Source organism: Dama dama, chromosome 20 (assembly GCF_033118175.1).
Source record: "Dama dama isolate Ldn47 chromosome 20, ASM3311817v1, whole genome shotgun sequence".
Lineage (NCBI taxonomy): Eukaryota > Metazoa > Chordata > Mammalia > Artiodactyla > Cervidae > Dama > Dama dama.
Window position 1 is genome coordinate 20,479,765 of NC_083700.1, and position 18,844 is coordinate 20,498,608.

Genomic DNA, 18,844 nt, shown 5'->3' on the forward strand with positions numbered 1-18,844 from the left:
TTTGATGACATGAAGTCTGTTTCCATACCTATACATACCTATACAAGACAATGGATATTTAGAGAATCTGTTGTATTTCTGAGATTTGGTTCACTAGGAAGTGATCCCATTCTTTTGCTGAATTAATGTTTGTTGATAAATATTTCTCTTTTAAAAAGTTTAAGGTAGAGTAACAACAAATCACATTCCAATAAAATGGGTTTTACGTAGTAAAAATATGGAGAAAGAATTTATATGTTACTTGGTTTTGCTGACTTGGTATGGGGAAGTTATATGTGGTCACTTGAATCATCAAAGTGATAGCCATGTACAAGTCTGACCATGTGTGTTAAGACATGCCTTGTTATGATACATGGGTTTCCCTGATGGCTCAGTGGTAAAGAACCTGCCTGCCAGTGCAGGAGACTCAGGTTCAATCCCTGTGTCAGGAAGATGTCCTAGAGAAGGAAATGGCAACCCACTCCAATATTCTTGCCTGGGAAATTGCTTGGACACAGGAGCCTGGTGGGCTACAGTCCATGGGATCACAAAAGAGTTGGACACAATTTAGCAATTAAATAACAGCAAGTTAAGATATATGAGAGAGATTTTAGTGAACTTTCTGTATCTATATATTTTTCTGTTAATTGTAGATTTCGGTAAAGCTTAAATATTTGGTAAGTTTGATGACATTAGACCTGGGTGAGTGACAGTCTTGAATATCTTGATACTTGGGGATACCATTTCTTACCTAAGACCATTGTGTTGCTTATAAATTGTGGCTTACGGTGTGTTTTTTTTTTTCTTCTTCTTCTTCTTCCTTTTATCCTTTAGCTGGCAATTCTTTGGTCCAACAAGGTGGACAGCCGCTCATCCTAACCCAGAATCCAACCCCAGGTCTGGGTACAATGGTTACTCAACCAGTATTGAGGCCTGTGCAGGTCATGCAGAATGCCAACCATGTGACTAGTTCCCCGGTAGCCTCACAGCCAATATTTATCACTACACAGGTAAGTAGGGCTCTGAATTCTGGGACCTGGTAGAATTCTGGGACTGTGGGAACCTTTCAAGGCTCTGACTTGAGTCTCCAGCATAATTAGAAATAGTTCTAGGGCCTGTCCTTTGATCTGGCTTTCTCATTTACTAGTTTTTTAATTTGATGCTGACTTTAGTAGAAAGCCCAAAATAGCATACAGCTGGGTAATTTCCTCTTTATACCTCCAGGGGGCTATTAAGTAATTTGATTGAGGTCTAGGCAGGAGAGAGTGGGAAGCTTGCATTAGGAAGCCTTAACATTTGGTCCTCAAAAGTTCTCACCCTTTGCTTGGGCTATTTTTCTTAAAATGGGGTGAGTTAGTTGACTTACGGAAGTATATGTGCAAAACTGGTGAAGTGCAGGGAGATCTTTGAAAGAGAAGGAAGATGACTTATTTGATATAAATGTGAATTGGAGTTGAAAACCCAGTGCTGGTGTGGGATAAAAAGGCAGATGCTTTTTCCTGCCTTGTCTTACAAATTTCCCAGAGGTGTATGGCCTTTTGAAGTAGACTTTGGGAACAGTTTCCTACAGTTGTTTTTATGTTGAATCTCTCCCATTAATGTCAGGTTTTTTCCCCATTCTTTGGGGTCAGTTTCTGGATGAGTTTTTTTAAACTGAGGTTCTTTTAAGACAAAAACTAGGTTTTCATTTTTGTTCATATGCACCAAACCTCATTCTCCAGTTTTAGTATTTGCCATTCAAAAGTTTGCCAGGAGTCCAGAATTTTCTCCATCTCAGTCATTTAAAAGCTCTAGTTCGAGAGAGAGAATCATTAGGTAAGAGTGTGGGAATTTTTTGGACATGGGTCTGAATACAGTCTCTGCTAGTGTTAGCTGATCTCCATGTTAAAGATCATTTTGCTTTTTAATGCAGGGATTTCCTGTAAGAAATGTCCGGCCTGTACAAAATGCAATGAATCAGGTTGGGATTGTGTTGAACGTACAGCAAGGCCAAACGGTTAGACCAATTACACTAGTCCCAGGTAAGGAAAAATGTCTACCCATTTGGAATAAACCAGCATCCGAAAGACTTGTTTTTGTTGTCGAGAGTATTGAAAGTCATTTGAAAAGTATACTTTCTGAAACTACAAAAATCATACTGATTTAAGCCCCGTTTTTAAAAAACTTCCTAACCTTTGGCCAGGGTGGTAATTTTATTTTTCTTTTTTTTTACCACCTTTCATGAGGTAGTAAAACAGGGTTTTTATAGTTATTTTTCTGTTTCTGCTGTTTTATGCAGCTATTGTTTGTTATCCTGAAGGACTATTATTAATGCAAACTCCCAAATTCTGTATTCCTAATAAGTCTACTTACTTACATGGTGGACTTATAAACTTATTTTGCTTGCATTTTACAGCATAGATTTGGAATATAAATTAAACAAGTGGCATATTCTTTGAGGATGAATATTGCCAATGATTAGGGGGTTTTTTTGTTTTTTGTTTTTTTTTTTTTTAAGAAATTAAATTGAAAGATAATTCTTTAAAATCTTGTAATTTTGCCCATGGTTCTGTCTTCAGTGTTTACTACATTTTGGGCCAAAAAATACTATATTATTTTAGTTGTGGTAAAGGTAGCTTGTCTTCCTAAGTTTCTGTCATTGTTCTTAGAGCTCATTGGGATTTTGGCCTTCAGGTCTGAGCTTATCCTATGTAGTTCTGATATTTCTTAAATATTTGTAAGTGAATTGTCTATAGTTGATCCAGGAGACTCACCTTTGGGACATCCTAGTAGAATGGCATACATAGTCTGTCTTCTGTGTGAGTTTGTATAAGAGAATGAAAGACTCTTTTTAGTATTCTGAGAAAGAAGGATTACTTTTTTCAGAACCAGCTCTGCCTCTTGGCCTATGTATACCCATACTGCTTCCCACTCTATACCCATTATTCTCTTCCAATACCAAGGTCAGGCTATTCATGATTTACTCTTGGAACAGAAAAGGTAGCGTGCTAAGATGTTTGGGGAGGAGTTGATGGAAATCTGCTTTCACTATAATGTTTTTAGGACTGATTACTGAGGCTAACTACTTCCATCAGTTTGGGGAAATAATCTTTTCCTATTCCAGTATTTCCAGTAAACACAGAGGGAATGTGTTACAGGAGAGCTCACTAACCAAGATTTGGTGTTTTTCTTTGTCTCTCTTTTGAAGCCCCAGGTACCCAGTTTGTTAAGCCGACAGTTGGAGTCCCACAAGTGTTCTCTCAGATGACCCCTGTGAGGCCAGGCTCCACGATGCCTGTGCGGCCCACCACCAATACCTTCACCACCGTCATCCCAGCCACTCTCACCATCCGAAGCACCGTCCCACAGTCCCAGTCCCAGTCGACCAAGTCCACTCCCAGCACTTCCACCACTCCCACTGCCACACAGCCGACCTCCCTGGGGCACCTTGCTATTCAGCCCCCAGGCCAATCCAGCCAGACTCAGAATCCCAAACTAGGTGAGGCTTGGGAAGAGGAGATGGAGAGCTGGGATGGGTGGTGGCTGGAGAACAGATGGTTATCACTTGGCCAACAAAGCTCCCTCCTTCCCCTCTCCACCTGCAGTGAGCATTGCCAGCTTTGTCACTGTGAAGCGGCCTGGTGTCACAGGTGAAAATAGCAATGAAGTGGCCAAACTGGTGAATACCCTTAACACCATCCCTTCCCTGGGCCAGAGTCCTGGGCCAGTGGTGGTATCCAACAACAGCTCCGCACATGGGTCTCAAAGAACCAGCGGGCCTGAGTCTTCAGTGAAAGGTACGATAATCAGAAAGACTCTGGACAGCCAATCATTCAAAAACATTAGCATAAAGTATTTATTGTATCAGAAGTCTATACTGTGAAATAGAGAAAATAGGGTATAGTTGCTATAGTCTGTTATCACAGAAACTTTAGTGTAGTAAAGGGGATTGCCACTTGTGAAAAGTGTAACTAAGTCAGCCCAAAGGAATTTTCTTGTTAACTGTGCTTTTGAGACTAGTGAAATGGATTGAGTGATCAGAGATGAATGGGATAATCAAAAGATAGTTCAGGGAGGAGGAGATGGATTTCTCAACTAGATTTTAAAGTTGAGATTTGGTAGAGAGGTTTTCAGGTGTAGAAGGGTATGAGCATAACCATTTCCAATTTCAGTCCGAGAATAGGACTTGGCAAACCTTTTCTGTAAAGGACCAGATAGTCAAAATTTTAGGCTTCATGTACAGTATGATTTTGTCACAACTACTTTGTGCCATTTTGGTGCAAAAGTAGCCATAGACTTATGACTATGTGCCACTAAAACTATTTATGGGCTCTGAATTTTCAATTTCGTTTTATTTTCATGTATCAGAAAATCTTACTCTTCTTTTGCTTTTATTTGAACCCTTTAAAAATATGAAAACCTTTAACAAATGGTATTGAGAAAACTGGATATTCACATGCAAAAAAAGCGAGTTGGGCCATTACCATACACCATATACAAAAACTAACTCAATGAATTATATCCCAAAATAAAAGACCTAAAACCATAAAACTCTTAGAAGAAAGCATAGGGGGAGAACTTTATGACATTGGATTTGGCAGTATTTTCTTGTATATGACACCAAAAGCATAGGCAGCAAAAGAAAAAGTAGATAAATGCTGCTGTTGCTAAGTCTCTTCAGTCACGTCCGACTCTGTGCGACCCCATAGACGGCAGTCCACCAGGCTCTGCCGACCCTGGGATTCTCCAGGCAAGGACACTGGAGTGGGTTGCCGTTTCCTTCTCCAATGCATGAAAGTGAAAAGCGAAAGTGAAGTCGCTCAGTCGTGTCCAACCCTGTGCAACCCCACAGACAGCAGCCCACCAGGCTCTTCTGTTCATGGGATTTTCCAGGCAAGAATACTGGAGTGGGCTGCCATTGCCTTCTCTGAGATAAATGAGACTACTTCAAAATTTAAAACTTCAGAGCATCAAAGGGTTAGGGTTAGGGGGAGTGGGAAAGCAACTCACTTTTCATGGGAGAAGATATTTGTAAATCATATATCTTATAAGGACTTAATATCCAGAATATATAAACTATTTCTACAGCTCAACCAACAATAAAAGAACAACCCAGTTAAAAGATGAGCAAAGGAGCTGAAGAGAGAATTCTCAAGATATACAAATGGCCATTAAGCACCAAAAAGATGCTAAACATCACTAATGATGAAAATGCAGATCAAAATTACAGAAAATAGTACTTCGCACCAATTAATACAGCTCTTAGCCAAGAAAAGAAAAAGAAAAGAAGTGTTGGTGAAGGATGTAGAGAAAGTGGAACCCCTGTGCATTGCTGGTGGGGATGTAAAATGGGATGATGGTCCCTCAAAAAATGAGAAATGAAATTACCACATGTTTTAGTAATTACATTTTCGGGTATATATACCCAGAAGAATTGAAAGCAGGGACCTAAACAGATACTTGTACCCCCGTGTTCACAGCAACGTTGTTCACAAAAGCCTGTAGATGAAAGCATCTCAGGTGTTCATCAACTGATGAATAGATAAACAAAATAGGGTATATATATATATATATATATATACAGTGGTGTATTCAGTTCAGTCGCTCATTCGTGTCCAACTCTGTGACCCCATGAACTGCAGCACACCAGGCTTCCCTGTCCATCACTGACTCCTGAAGTTTGCTCAAACTCCTGTCCATCGAGTCGGTGATGCCATCCAACCATCTCATCCTCTCTTGTCCCTTTCTCCCTCCTGCAGTCTTTCCCAGCATCAGGGTCTTTTCCAATGAGTCCGTTCTTTGCATCAGGTGGCCAAAGTATTAGAGCTTTAGCTTCAGCATCAGTCCTTCCAATGAATATTCGGGACTGATTTCCTTTAGGATGGACTGGTTGGATCTCCTTGCAGTCCAAGGGACTCTGAAGAGTCTTCTCCAACATCACAGTTCAAAAGCATCAATACTTAAGTGGTATATTGTTCAGCCTTAAAAAGGAAAGAAATTCTGATATATGCTATAATATGGATGAACCTTCAGGACATTATGCTAAGTAAAATAAGCCAGTCACAAGAGGACAAATACTGTGTGAGTCCAGTTACCTGCGGTATGTGGAGTAGTCAAACTCACAGAGACAGAAAGTAGAATGGTGGTTGCTAGAGTTATAGGAGGAATGGACAATGGGGAATTATAATGGGTATAGAGTTTTAGTTTTGAGGGTTGAAAAGGGTGTTGGACATGGCATGAAAATGTGAATGTTCTTAACCACTGAACCAAACATTTTAAAATGGTAAAGAGGAAATTTTATGTGAAGTATATTTTACCATGATTTATAACCAGAACAACTGCAGAAAATATATTGGGTTGGCCTAGAAGTTCGTTCGGTTTTCCCCAACAACTTACGGAAAAATTTGTACGAACTCTTTGGCCGACCCAATAAAAGCCATTCTTAGTTCACTAGCCAAACAGAAACTGGCAGCTGGCTGGATTTGGTCTACGAGTTGTGATTTGCTAACCCCTGGCCTAAAGTTAGAAGAATGGTAAAAGGAATGTGCCTCATAGTGATTTCTCATGCTTGCTTACCAACCTTAGTTATACCCTTCATGAAGTATTTAATAACCTTTTTTTTCCAAGAGGCCGGTAGTCTTTTTCTAGCATTATCTTACTAATCTTACTGTGTTCTCACTTCTTCCAGTGACCTCGCCCATCCCAGTGTTTGACCTCCAGGATGGTGGACGGAAGATATGTCCACAGTGTAATGCTCACTTCCGTGTTACTGAAGCTTTGAGAGGTCACATGTGTGTAAGTGATATCACCTGTGGTAGGGATCCAGTGTAAATGGCCACCACTCCCTGTCTACTTCCTGTAGTCTTGGGGGAGTGTAAGGCAAGGACTCGGAAATGACTTGGAAGCTTTTTAAAGGGTTATGCTCTTGGCCTGTTTTAGAATGAACTCAAAAAATGTAATGGGCAACATTTAAAGTCCCTCAAATAGATCAGAACATATGTGACCTTAATTCCTTAGTTGGTAGATTTTGAACTGCACAGGACAGATTTGTTAGATAATCAGAACTTTTTGGCCTCAGTTCATTTTCTTTTTATTGTGTCATTGGATGAATCAGGAGCTATTAAGCAATTTCCTACTCAAGCCTTTCATTTTTTGGTATTTGTCCAGATGCAAAGGTTGGGACTTCTTCCTACCAGGGACCCCAGAACTAGCTTATACTAGCAAGTGGTTCAAGGATCTAAAACAGGAAGAAGTACAAAGTATGATGTTTGGAGTGGCATATATCTATAAGTACACACACACAGACACATGAAAGAGAGTGAAACCTGGACATTATAGAAAACTGCAGGGTAGAAACTAGGTGAGAATACCTAGAACCAAACTGTTACCAAGGAATGTTAGTGGACTTGAGGAGTACATGCATCCCAGCCCCCAAGAGAACCGGGATGATCAGATGTCTTCTTTCTTTATAGTACTGTTGCCCAGAAATGGTTGAATACCAGAAGAAAGGAAAGTCTCTGGATTCAGAACCCAGTGTCCCATCAGCAGCAAAGCCCCCATCCCCTGAGAAAACAGCTCCTGTTGCTTCCACTCCCTCTTCTACACCTATTCCTGCTCTGTCACCACCTACCAAAGTACCAGAGCCAAATGAGAATGTGGGTGATACCGTCCAGACCAAGCTCATTATGCTAGTAGATGACTTCTACTATGGACGGGATGGTGGCACAGTAGCCCAGCTCACAAACTTCCCTAAGGTCGCCACATCTTTCCGATGCCCACATTGTACCAAAAGGCTAAAAAACAACATTCGGTGAGTGTTGAAGAGCCTTGGAACTTACCTTGGACAAGTGAAGGCTGAAAGCTTCTTACATGTTTTAAGTTTTTCTGTTTGGAGAATGGCCCTAATTATATCCTCTCTTGCTCAGGATTATCAAATCAATAACTAATACTCCAGGAAATACTGTGGTAATAAATAAAAGATAACTTTGGGTAGAGTGAGACCAGTGCATCTCCTTTCTCAGAAAAGTTTCGGGAACTCTCTTAGTTTCTGAGCTGAGAAAAGGACTCTCCCAAAAAAGAGGAAGTTGGGTGGGAAGGTGGGGGGTGGGGGGACATGTGTAAAGTCTGTTGTGTGATTCCGCTGTTATATTTCTCCAAGGCTTCTGATTTTTTATGTTGTCTGTACTTTTCCTTTGTGCTTGCTACAGATTTATGAATCATATGAAACATCACGTAGAACTCGATCAGCAGAACGGTGAGGTGGACGGTCACACTATCTGCCAACACTGTTACCGTCAGTTTTCCACCCCCTTCCAGCTCCAGTGCCACCTGGAAAACGTTCACAGTCCCTATGAGTCAACCAGTAAGTCTGGGAGTTCATGGACTCTAGAGGTGGACTTTGTTCTTCAGTCAGTGAATGGCACTAGTGGGGAGCCCTTTATTCATATGTGGGTAACAGTGTCAGGTTTTTTTAAATGTTTATAATGAGTACTTCACTTACTCTGTTTTCTTACAAGCCCGGCTTCTATTCTGTTCAAGGTTAAGTTGAGTTCAGTGCTTGATTCCAAATTATTAGGGGCCTTGGACCACTGTAGAGAGGTATATTTTAAGAATTTGTTACCTAGATTGTTTTATAGAAGGAGCAAGCATCTATATTTGGGTCTCCACTTTAGTTACTAATGTTGTAGTTTTTATGTCGGATAAAAGATAATATTATAAAGTACTTTACCATTAAGACAGTGCTTTCATGAAATATAAGATGAGTTGGAGTGTTAGCTACATCTTAAAGATGAGAAACAGGCTGAATACAACCCCAGAAATATTTAGTCATTTATTTAAGAGCATACGCTTCTAATAAGGTGACGTGAGGATTTGAATCCAGTCTTCTAGAAATATTTCCTTTATCATATAAGGGATTTCTAGTTTTGTTGAAGAGACAAAAATTGCTTAACTAGGAAAATCTGAGAACAAGACTATGTATTTACTATAAATATAGACATTGGATGATATGAATGATAGGTAGTTCAAAGTAGGGAAAAAATCCTTGTGGCTGGATTTCAGAGAATAGGTAATGGATAAAGTTGGTCTTAAATACAAGAAGGATTTAGGTGGATGGAAAATAGTAAGAAAAGATTTGATGTGATGGGGAATAGCATGAGCAAACATGTTGAGACAGAAAAATATGCATAATATAGATGCTTTTGCTGCAGATTAAAAATCTTGACTAAAAATGGATTAAACATTAAGGACATCTATCTATCATTAGATCCTTTAACTGAGAAAACTCAAGGTGGAGTAAGCTTCAAGCCCAGAACTTAAGTCTTTACTTTTCAACAGTTTTCTTGTCTCTGGCTTTCTAGCAGGAAGGCTGTGTTAATCTCAGGAATCGTTCAGATGTAAGATTGTGCAGATAAAAAAGAGGCCATGTCTTCCTGTGTCTTTCCTAAGTCTGTACCTTGTAAGGCAGAATTGTTTTCCCTTATATCTCTTTGGCTGTGGTCATATTGTCAAGGGAAGTAGGATTGTCATGAGTGGCTCAGATGAGTGCTGATCAACAGAAAATGTAATGAGCTATGTATGTAATTTTAATTTTTTTAGTAGTCATTTGAAATAAAAATATTTTAAGGTGAAATTAATAGTTATTTTAATTCAAAATAGCCAAGATAATCTCAGCATATAATCAAAGTTTTTAAATTAATGAAAAATTTTAAATTCTTTTTTTTTAATCTAGTGTGTATACCAGAGCAAATAGTCTCAATTTGAGCTCATCCCATTTCATGTGTTCTCTAGCCATGTGTATACTGGTGGTTACCATAGTAGGCAGTGGAACTTTGGAGTAACAATTTGTGGGTGGAGTTGATATTGGGATCAACCATCATAACACCACATGTAGCAGAGTAGCAGCTTGGTCTAAGTTAGGTCCCACGTTCTTCACTGTCAGTGATAGGAAGTCCAAATTACTCATCTGAATCTCCCAGTGAAAACATCTGCTTTTATACAGAATCTGGTGGAGTGTGTTATTCCACTTACATATTGTACTATACTTAATAAGATAAGTTCTTCCTAATGGGAAAAAACAAAGTGGACAACGCAGAACCTCATCAGTCTCTTCTTCGTTTACCACTGTTTTATCCTTTACTTTTAATTTTTTGAGTATCTTACGATGAAAAACCTGAGACATTGTTGATCCAAACAGGTAAAGGCGTAAATATGTATCAGTTTTACTCTTGGATTCTTTTATAACTACCTTTTTTTTGCATCTGTGACAGATCCTTCATGAAAGTAGCTTATTTTTTCGTGTTAATATCTTGAGATCCATTGTTTTCTTTTTAGTTTTGAAAATTTTTTTTCTCTTATTTCCTGAAGTGTTTTTAAACTAAATTATAGATATAATGATGTTTCACTCCTAAATACTTCATTATATATCTCTGAAAAGTAAGGACATTTAAAATACATAAGGCATTCCTGTCCTCATCAGAAAAGATGGCCTTTTTCCATCTGCACCTCTTAACATGGGGCCAAGAGGTCAGAGAGCTGACGTTTACTGAAGAGTTAACACCCACTGCAGATCTCGTGACTCTACATGGACCGCAATCAGGAATCTTAGGGAACACTTAGGATGGGGTGAAGAATGTGGGTTCTGAAGGGTGATGGGAAGAGACACACTTGGTTATTCACATGAGCAAATGCATAACTACTGTACTCTGAAACACTTAGACGGCTCTGCATATGTAAAATCACTCGTGCACAAGCCACGGAGCAGGTGCCATGGGAGACAGCCAGGGAGAACGGGACTTCTGCCACAGACCGAGGCCAAGTGCGACAGAGTTCAGTGGTCTCCTGGGGTTCCATGGCCTGAGCAACCAGGTCTGTGTTCAAGCTACGGGTTCTAATGGAAATCACACTTGGTGATAACTACAGGTTTAAACGAGTATAAACTTGATCAGTCCAGCTGATATAGTTAACACTTTAGTAAACTTCATTTCCAGCCTGAAAGAAATAAAATAAAATACATAGCCATAGTATCTTTATCAAGATATAACAGAATTAATCATAAATCTTTAATATCATCTATCTTCATTTTCAAGCTTCCTGAATTATCTCCAAAACATCAATGGGTTATTGTGTTTAAACTTGTTTAAGGGCAGTAAACTAAGGAAGAGGCAAGGTTGAGGGATGGATGCTTACTTGTGTTCACGAGTCAGGAGGATCCTTTGTGAAGAAAGACTCGGGAAAGGGAGAACCCCTTGTTTCGTAAAGTCATGGTATATATATATATATATATATACACACACATGGAATGATGAGATTGGATGAACCTTAGAAAGGCAAAAAGGATCTGTCCTTCCAAATTTGGAAAGCAGGAAGCAGAATCTACAGTATTTCACACCTATTTTCTCAAAGCAAGAGACTGTGGTAGGTGTTCAGGAGGTGAGCGTGATAGTGCTGGGAGGGACAGTGTTAGGATGGCCACTTTGGGAAATCAGTCATTCTCCCTCTTGAATCTTTCTCAAATCAACTCCTTCCCCCTTAGAACAGGTATGAAGGGTTATTAGAGATCCCTTAAATCCACTGATGGCTTTGGTTCCTTTCTCACTGATTTGCTTTGTATGAGATAATACATATAAATCTTAGGATGTTGCTTATGCATTAGAAATTGTTTAATAAATGTTACTATCCGTATTATGAGACAGCTGTAACAATAGATCTGATATAGGAAAAGCCTTTAAGGGTGAGTGAAGTTGCCCAGGGAAAACACAGACTAGGAAAAGGCTTGGACAGAAGGCTGGGAAATACCGATGCTTTAAAGTGTTCTAGAAAAGAAAAAAAGAAGCTGAGAGAATTGAATTGAGAGGTAAAGGGCAAGAAAACAGGAGAAAAGATTGTCATGCCAGTAGTTAGTTTCCCAAACATGTCATGCAGTTCCATGCCTTTGCTCAAGTTCTTCTCTTGTCTTCTCTGTCTGGCAAATCACTATTCTTTCAAGGTTCAGCCTATGTTATCAACTTTTCCTCATTCTAGGCAGAATTTTTTATTTATTTTGTTCTCATACCTAATGTACCTCTGGGAAGTGGTTCTAAATGGGTTTCAGATACCTTTGAGAATCAACACAAAACTTCCCAGAAAAATAAACATTTCACTCATTGCAGATAGTTTCAGGGGATACCTGGGTTCCTTGAGATTTCTTCCTTGGACCCCAGATTTAAAACCTCTGGTTTTTGTTCATTTGTTTTATTTCAGCTTCACTCATTTGGGAGTGGGGGGCAGGGGTTAGACAGTAAATAAGCACTTAAAGCTTCAAATTTACAATTTATGTGTTTGTAAAAACTTGAAAATAATTTCAGTAATGTTAAGAAAAATACAAATAACTGTTTTTTGCCTGTATAATTCACAATATGTAGCAATTAAAATATTTGCCAAAAATTTAGAATTGCAGCCTTATATAGAAGCTTGATAAAATGGCTAATTTTACAGTTTAATTATCTCAGTTTGTTAGCAATAACTCATAAGAAGGCGAGAAATTCTGTTCATGTTGTATGTCTTTTAAGGACATATCTGTTATTTGTCCTCGTTTAGTACATGTTCAGTAACTGTTGAATTATTCATAGGAGATAATCGTTGTCTCTCCTTGAGCAGAGGAATGAAGTAACACAGTATTTTAAGAGCATTTACTTGACGATGGTATATAAAGAATAGATACTATTTATTGGGGAGATAGGAGGTATTGGAAGCCAGCTGATTAGCAGCTGGGCTTCTCCCAGGTTTGTACCTGTGAGAATGCAGAAGTGACAGTTCCTCGATGCATTTTGAAATAATGGTGATAGAACACAGAGGTTTGGAGTCGGATAATGCCTAAGTTTTGAGCCCAGGAGGAGGTGGGGAATTGAGAAGAGAAATGATGAGAAGCAAGAGGAAGCTGAATTAAGTTATAGTAGATGGTGGACTATTCATGTTTAAATGTCTTGTAGAGAGTTCAAAATCTACAGTGGAGCTTTGGTGAAGACGTCTGAGCTAGAGACAGAAGGATACTTTTTATCACCAACACAACTGTTGACAACCATTTTAAAGAAAAGAAAGAGACCTCATAAGTTACTGATACTATTGAAAATGAAGATATAGGAGTCAGAAAATAAAGATTATGAATCAGCAGGATTTTGGTCTTATTTTCAGGTGTATTTATCGATTATTTTTCTTCTTACAGCCAAGTGCAAGATCTGTGAGTGGGCATTTGAGAGTGAGCCACTGTTTCTCCAGCATATGAAGGATACTCATAAGCCTGGAGAGATGCCTTATGTTTGCCAGGTATTGCCTTTTCCTTAGGAAGCTTTATTTAGTCTTTTGCTCTCAGGCTGAATGTGAAGAATTCACTAATGAACATTGCCCATTACCTATTGCACATACTCAGTTTAAGGAACACTGAGGAAATACAAAAGAAATACTGAACCCAGGTTCTGTTTTCAGGGTTCTTCATGCAGGAGAAAAACATAAAGGATATTTGCATGTACCCGGCTGAGGAACCCAGTCTTGGAACACAATACCTGTAGTAAGGGAGTGTCTGGGACTTCCCTGTTGTCCCAGTGGCTAGGATTCTGCACTCCCAGTGCAGGGGGCCTGGGTTTGATTCCTGGTCAGGGAGCTAGATCCCACATGCAGTTCTAGACCCAGTGCAGCCAAATAAATAAATTAAATACTTAAAGTGAGGAAGTGTCTGTCTCCTGAACGTTCCCTGTGGAGATAGGAAAAAAACTACTCCTTCAGCCAGAATTTGGACTTTAAAGACTTTCCTGTCCTTCCCATTTTTACTATATTTCACGGCTGAATTAATGATCACAAACATAACCCTGCATTATAAAATCAGAAAAATAACTTGATTTCTGTACATTTATGAAAATATTTTTTTCTATGTTAACATTTTTGTTGCTTCCCCTTTTCTAAGGCCTCAGTTGTTCACTTCAGTTTTAGCTTATTTTCCTTATGTGATTCAGGTGTGTCAGTACCGCTCCTCACTCTACTCTGAGGTAGATGTCCACTTTCGGATGATCCATGAGGATACTCGGCACCTGCTCTGCCCTTATTGCTTGAAGGTCTTCAAGAATGGCAGTGCGTTCCAACAGCATTACATGAGGCACCAGGTACCAGACACCAGGCAATTGCCCTGTTTAATTATGGTTGCTGGGGCCAGGACTGAGCGAGGCAAATAATTTTGGTAGAGAAGATTATATGTGTGAGTTTGAAAAATGTATTGAATTTCAGTAATACATACCAGGCACTGGGCTAGATGCTAGAGATTTAGTGGTTAAACAGGACAGTTAAACAGTACAATAAAGTAGGAACAATATTGTGTTAGGGGAAATACAGAATATAAAAAAGAACATAATCTACTCTGGGAACCTTGCAAGTCTTCCAAGAAAAGGGATGTTCAAGACCCGAAGGATGAGTAAGGATGAGCCAGGTGAAGTGGACTAGAAGGACAGCATGCTCAGAGGCACAGGGAGGCTCAAGGAATTAAAAGTTCAGTGTGGTTGGAGTGTGTAGTGTATGGGGGAGGTTGGAGGTTAGAGAACAGATCGTGGAGAATCTAGAGCCATAAAAAGGAGTCTGCAGAACTTCCCTGGTGCTTCAGTGTTTAAGACGGCACTCCCAAATGCAGGGGGCCTGGGTTCCATTCTTGGTCAGGAAACTAAGATTCCCCCATGCCTCATGGCACAACCAATAAACAAACCTGTGGCTTTAACTGACCAAAAAATAAAATAGTTTAAAAAAAGGAGCTTCGACTTTTATTATAAGAAGTTGTTGGGAGAAGTCTGAGGAAAACTGCCAAGAGGAACTTAGAGACGTGACCAGTAAAATATCAAGTGGTATCCTGGATGGGAACCTAGAATCAAGAAAAGAGTGTATGTAAATACTAAGCAAATCAACATAAAATACAGACTTCTGTTAATTAAAAAAGAAATTGATGTTGGGATGCCATTGAAGAGATTTTTAAATCCTGGAGTGATGTGTTCACATTGGCTTTTAGTTATGATTACACTGGCTGCTCCAAGAGTTAGGGAGACAAGCCAAAGGCTTTTTCAGTAGTTTACCTGAGAGATGATAGTGGCTATTGGCTTTTGAAATGAAGACAAAGAGGATTAGAGTTGCAAGATACTTCGAAGATAAGTGCTATCTGTAATTTAGAGATGGATTAGGTGAAGGTAGTGAGGGAGTAGTTAAGAATAGTGCCCAGGATTCTGTCTTGGGTAATTGGATGAATGGGGAGACTATATTGAGATAGGAACACTGGAGAAAGTAACTTTTGAGGGGAGGATTCTAAGTTTGGATGGATGTTCTGAGTCGGCAATATCTATGAACATTAAGTGTAATTGAGTACTAAATAGATAGTTGGATATACAGGTCTGAGGCCTGAATTGTGAAAGATACTTAGAAATCATCATTATATAAATCCAGTAGATTTATACTTGTAAGTGGTAAGCTTCACCCCCACTCCCAAACCCCCAAATTAAGAATAAGATGAAGGACCATTGAGTTTTCTCTCCACAAAGCCAGGGCCATAGTCCTGGAATCAAAATCCAAAGAGTCGCGATGTCGAGGAAGAGGCGGGGACAAAAGCATTTTGAAAGAAAGTGTGTGGTCAAGTGTTGCAAGAAGGTATCAGCGAGATGGAAACGTGAGAGGCTGGCCTTATTTAGCCATTTGTTGGTCAGCAGGGTAGAAGCCAAATTTCAGTGGGACAAATGAATGAGAGGTAAGGAAATGGAGACCAGCTTACCTAAAGAAATTTATGAAGGGTAGGACGAGGGGTGGCAGATGGAGGGAAGGAGGTAGCAAGGGAGAATTTGTTGTTGCTGCTGCTGTGTTTTGTTTTGAAGATGGAACATGTAAGCGTTTGTTTTAAAATGCTGCAGGAAAGGAGCCACTAGAGGAGGAGACTACATAGAGAGGGAACAAAATAGAGAACAAGATGGGTGCGCCGGTGGGTAATATCCACGTGTGTGCACACGTGCCCTGGCTTCTCGTTTGTAAGCAACGTCTTAGGTTCACACAGACTGCTGTAATCCACCGCTGATGTATTTCCACGTACTAGTGTAGGAACTGTCGCCTGTAGCTGAGGTTGTAGAGCCGTTGCTATCCTAGGAAGGAGTCATAGACGTGTGTCTTGTTTCAATACTGGGCAGCCTGAATCCTCAAAATGGCCTTTCAGGGAGGCATATCTGTATGTGTTGATGTGTTAAGAGGGGAAAAACAGCACTGTGTAGGAAAGTACTATTGTTTTTTGTTAAAAAAGAGAAAGGAAAACAGGGGTGGTGAATGGAGACATTTGAGTTTGCTATATGGTTATATGCACAGACTATCTGTGAAAGAATACCCAGGAAGCTGGTAACAAGTTGTTTCTGTGGAAGGGGACTGAGGAGTGGAGTTGAAGGTAAACTTACCAAATGAAGGAGTACAAAATAAAAGTATGATTTTTTTTTTTTAAACCATGTACATTTTATTGTATTTTTAAAAAAAATAAGAATATCCAGTAGTAGCAATGTCCATCCACACTGTAAAGATAAAGTAATAAGACAATCTCAAACTTATAGTTTTCAAGGATGAAATGAACATTGACAGTAATTCAAATAAAAACGATAACTAAACTAAAAAAAAAGTAGTGGGCAAGTAAAGCTTAAGCCACTCAGCCAAGCTGTTAAAGCAGGTCAGTGGGTGATGCTCCAAGGACCTAGTTAACCTGGCTTTCAGCCCATCTTTCTCTGGGAGCGTGGGCCATGATGATTCTCACCACCTTATAAGGCTTTTAACTGTATTGCAAAATATATAAAGTTATAGATAAAGATTGAAAAATTAGGTTTAGTGTTACATTGTCTATTTCTTTTTAACTCTGTTAAATTATCCACAGAAAGATGGAAAGAATGCTATGATTGGCAATGATCTACCTTCTCCTCAGGAAGAAAATTCATTGGGAACCTTTAAAGGATTCTGTCTCTTTTTTTCCCCTTCAGAAGAGGAATGTTTATCACTGCAACAAATGCCGGCTGCAGTTTCTCTTTGCCAAGGACAAAATTGAACACAAGCTGCAGCACCATAAAACCTTCCGTAAACCCAAGCAGCTGGAAGGCTTGAAACCAGGCACCAAGGTAAAGGGTTTGTCAACATTCCCTTCACGGATCCAAGAAGGGGAGGAATAGAGCTTTTCAGTGTTCTGAGGTTCTTTCCCAGGTAGTGTCTAATTATTCCTTCCCTTGACTCCCAGGTGACAATCCGGGCTTCCCGGGGGCAGCCACGAACTGCTCCTGTACCCTCCAGTGATGGACCTCCTGGCAGCTTGCAGGAAGCAGCGCCACTGGCCTCCTCAGCGGACCCTCTGCCCGTCTTCCTTTACCCCCCTGTCCAGCGCAACGTCCAGAAGAGAGCTGTTAGGAAAATGTCAGTGCCTTCTGCTGGAGGCTGGGGGCCGGGTGGGCACAGCTGTTCCCGAGAGCCAGTGTCATCTGGTAGCCTTTAAGCAGAGTCTGTTGCCTGAATCTGTACAGTTTGTGGGCCCCTGAGGCAGTAATAAGATTTTCTTTGTTTCTCTACAGGAGTGTCATGGGCCGGCAGACGTGTCTGGAGTGCAGCTTTGAGATCCCAGACTTCCCCAATCACTTCCCCACTTACGTTCACTGCTCCCTGTGTCGCTATAGCACCTGCTGTTCTCGCGCTTACGCCAACCACATGATCAAGTGAGTCAGGATTAAGCCAGTGTTTCTCTCTGGGATTTCAAGTCTTCAGAACTCATTTCATCCCCTCCCCTGCTTCTGGTGGTTCCCCCTTCAGCTTTTAGAGCTGTTTGTGCACCTTTGCTAGCAGAGTCAGAGGCCAGACCCGGCTTTATTTGGCTTTCATTGGTCTGTAATCTGGTTTTGTACAACCTTGCTACTCAAAATGTGGTCCAACAGCCAGGGCACTTCTTAGAAATATGGCCTCTGACCCTGGTCACCACCCCCCCACCCCCAAGCAGAATATGCCCTTTAATAGATTCCTCCCACCTCCAGGATCTATTTGCATATTAATAGGAAATATTAATGTGATAGGCTTGGGTTGAGGTTAGGATTGATTGAAGAGGCATTTCTTTTATTCAGGCCTTGTCAATGGCTGGTGATTTCTAGTTAAGCGAGCAGAACCATGTAACTCATACAACTTTCTCTTTGTCTTTCTCAGCAATCATGTTCCACGGAAGAGCCCCAAGTATTTGGCTTTGTTTAAAAATTCTGTGAGGTAATGACAAACTTACTGATGGTCTGTTAATTTAATACATTAAATCCCTTATATTACTTTGGGGGATAGACATATGCATTAATTTGAGAGGAGAAAGGAGGAACACTTTTTCTTTATTAAGCCTTGAAGCTTAACTCTGAGTAGAGTTATTGCTGCATTTGTCTGACATACTCTTGACTCTTTTTCTCAGTGGAAGCAAGCTGGCCTGCACTTCATGTACCTTTGTTACCTCTGTGGGAGATGCCATGGCTAAGCATTTGGTATTCAACCCTTCTCATAGATCCAGTAGCATCCTGCCACGGGGTGAGTAAGAGAGATGGGAGTTGGAGGTGGGACTAAGGATACAGGTCATAGTGAGTCAGGTGCATCTCCTCCTGGCCTAACTCATTCACTGTTGAGACATACTTCACCAAGTTGGAAGCACTCTAACCTAAGATTTATATAAGACTGGGAAAGTAGTACATTTTTTGGTTAAAATCTGAAGAACTGTCTGAGGAGGGTTTGTTTCTTCACCAAGCTTACATTTTTTTATTGTGTTATTTCCCATAGGACTCACTTGGATATCTCACTCAAGGTAACAGAAACTCATTTGATGGTTTAATTTCTGTTTTATAGTATGTTTGTTCTTTAT

At 40.0% G+C, this 18,844-nt stretch overlaps 1 protein-coding gene across 4 annotated transcripts in view; it reads left to right on the forward strand.

Annotated features, from left to right (window-relative positions):
- Nucleotides 1-18,844, forward strand: part of POGZ (pogo transposable element derived with ZNF domain) — a 46,483-nt gene that overhangs the window by 23,827 nt on the left and 3,812 nt on the right. For 2 of the 4 annotated variants that reach the window (XM_061120833.1, XM_061120835.1), the window contains 15 exons: nucleotides 814-989; nucleotides 1,892-2,000; nucleotides 3,167-3,457; nucleotides 3,537-3,755; nucleotides 6,647-6,753; nucleotides 7,431-7,768; nucleotides 8,166-8,320; nucleotides 13,160-13,260; nucleotides 13,944-14,090; nucleotides 16,959-17,093; nucleotides 17,210-17,382; nucleotides 17,538-17,678; nucleotides 18,157-18,213; nucleotides 18,404-18,516; nucleotides 18,763-18,787. In XM_061120833.1, coding sequence (XP_060976816.1) covers nucleotides 814-989; nucleotides 1,892-2,000; nucleotides 3,167-3,457; nucleotides 3,537-3,755; nucleotides 6,647-6,753; nucleotides 7,431-7,768; nucleotides 8,166-8,320; nucleotides 13,160-13,260; nucleotides 13,944-14,090; nucleotides 16,959-17,093; nucleotides 17,210-17,382; nucleotides 17,538-17,678; nucleotides 18,157-18,213; nucleotides 18,404-18,516; nucleotides 18,763-18,787 — 2,287 coding nt within the window. The remainder of the gene's footprint in view (nucleotides 1-813; nucleotides 990-1,891; nucleotides 2,001-3,166; nucleotides 3,458-3,536; nucleotides 3,756-6,646; nucleotides 6,754-7,430; nucleotides 7,769-8,165; nucleotides 8,321-13,159; nucleotides 13,261-13,943; nucleotides 14,091-16,958; nucleotides 17,094-17,209; nucleotides 17,383-17,537; nucleotides 17,679-18,156; nucleotides 18,214-18,403; nucleotides 18,517-18,762; nucleotides 18,788-18,844) is intronic. The other 2 variants (XM_061120834.1, XM_061120836.1) reach the window with 1 other exon arrangement.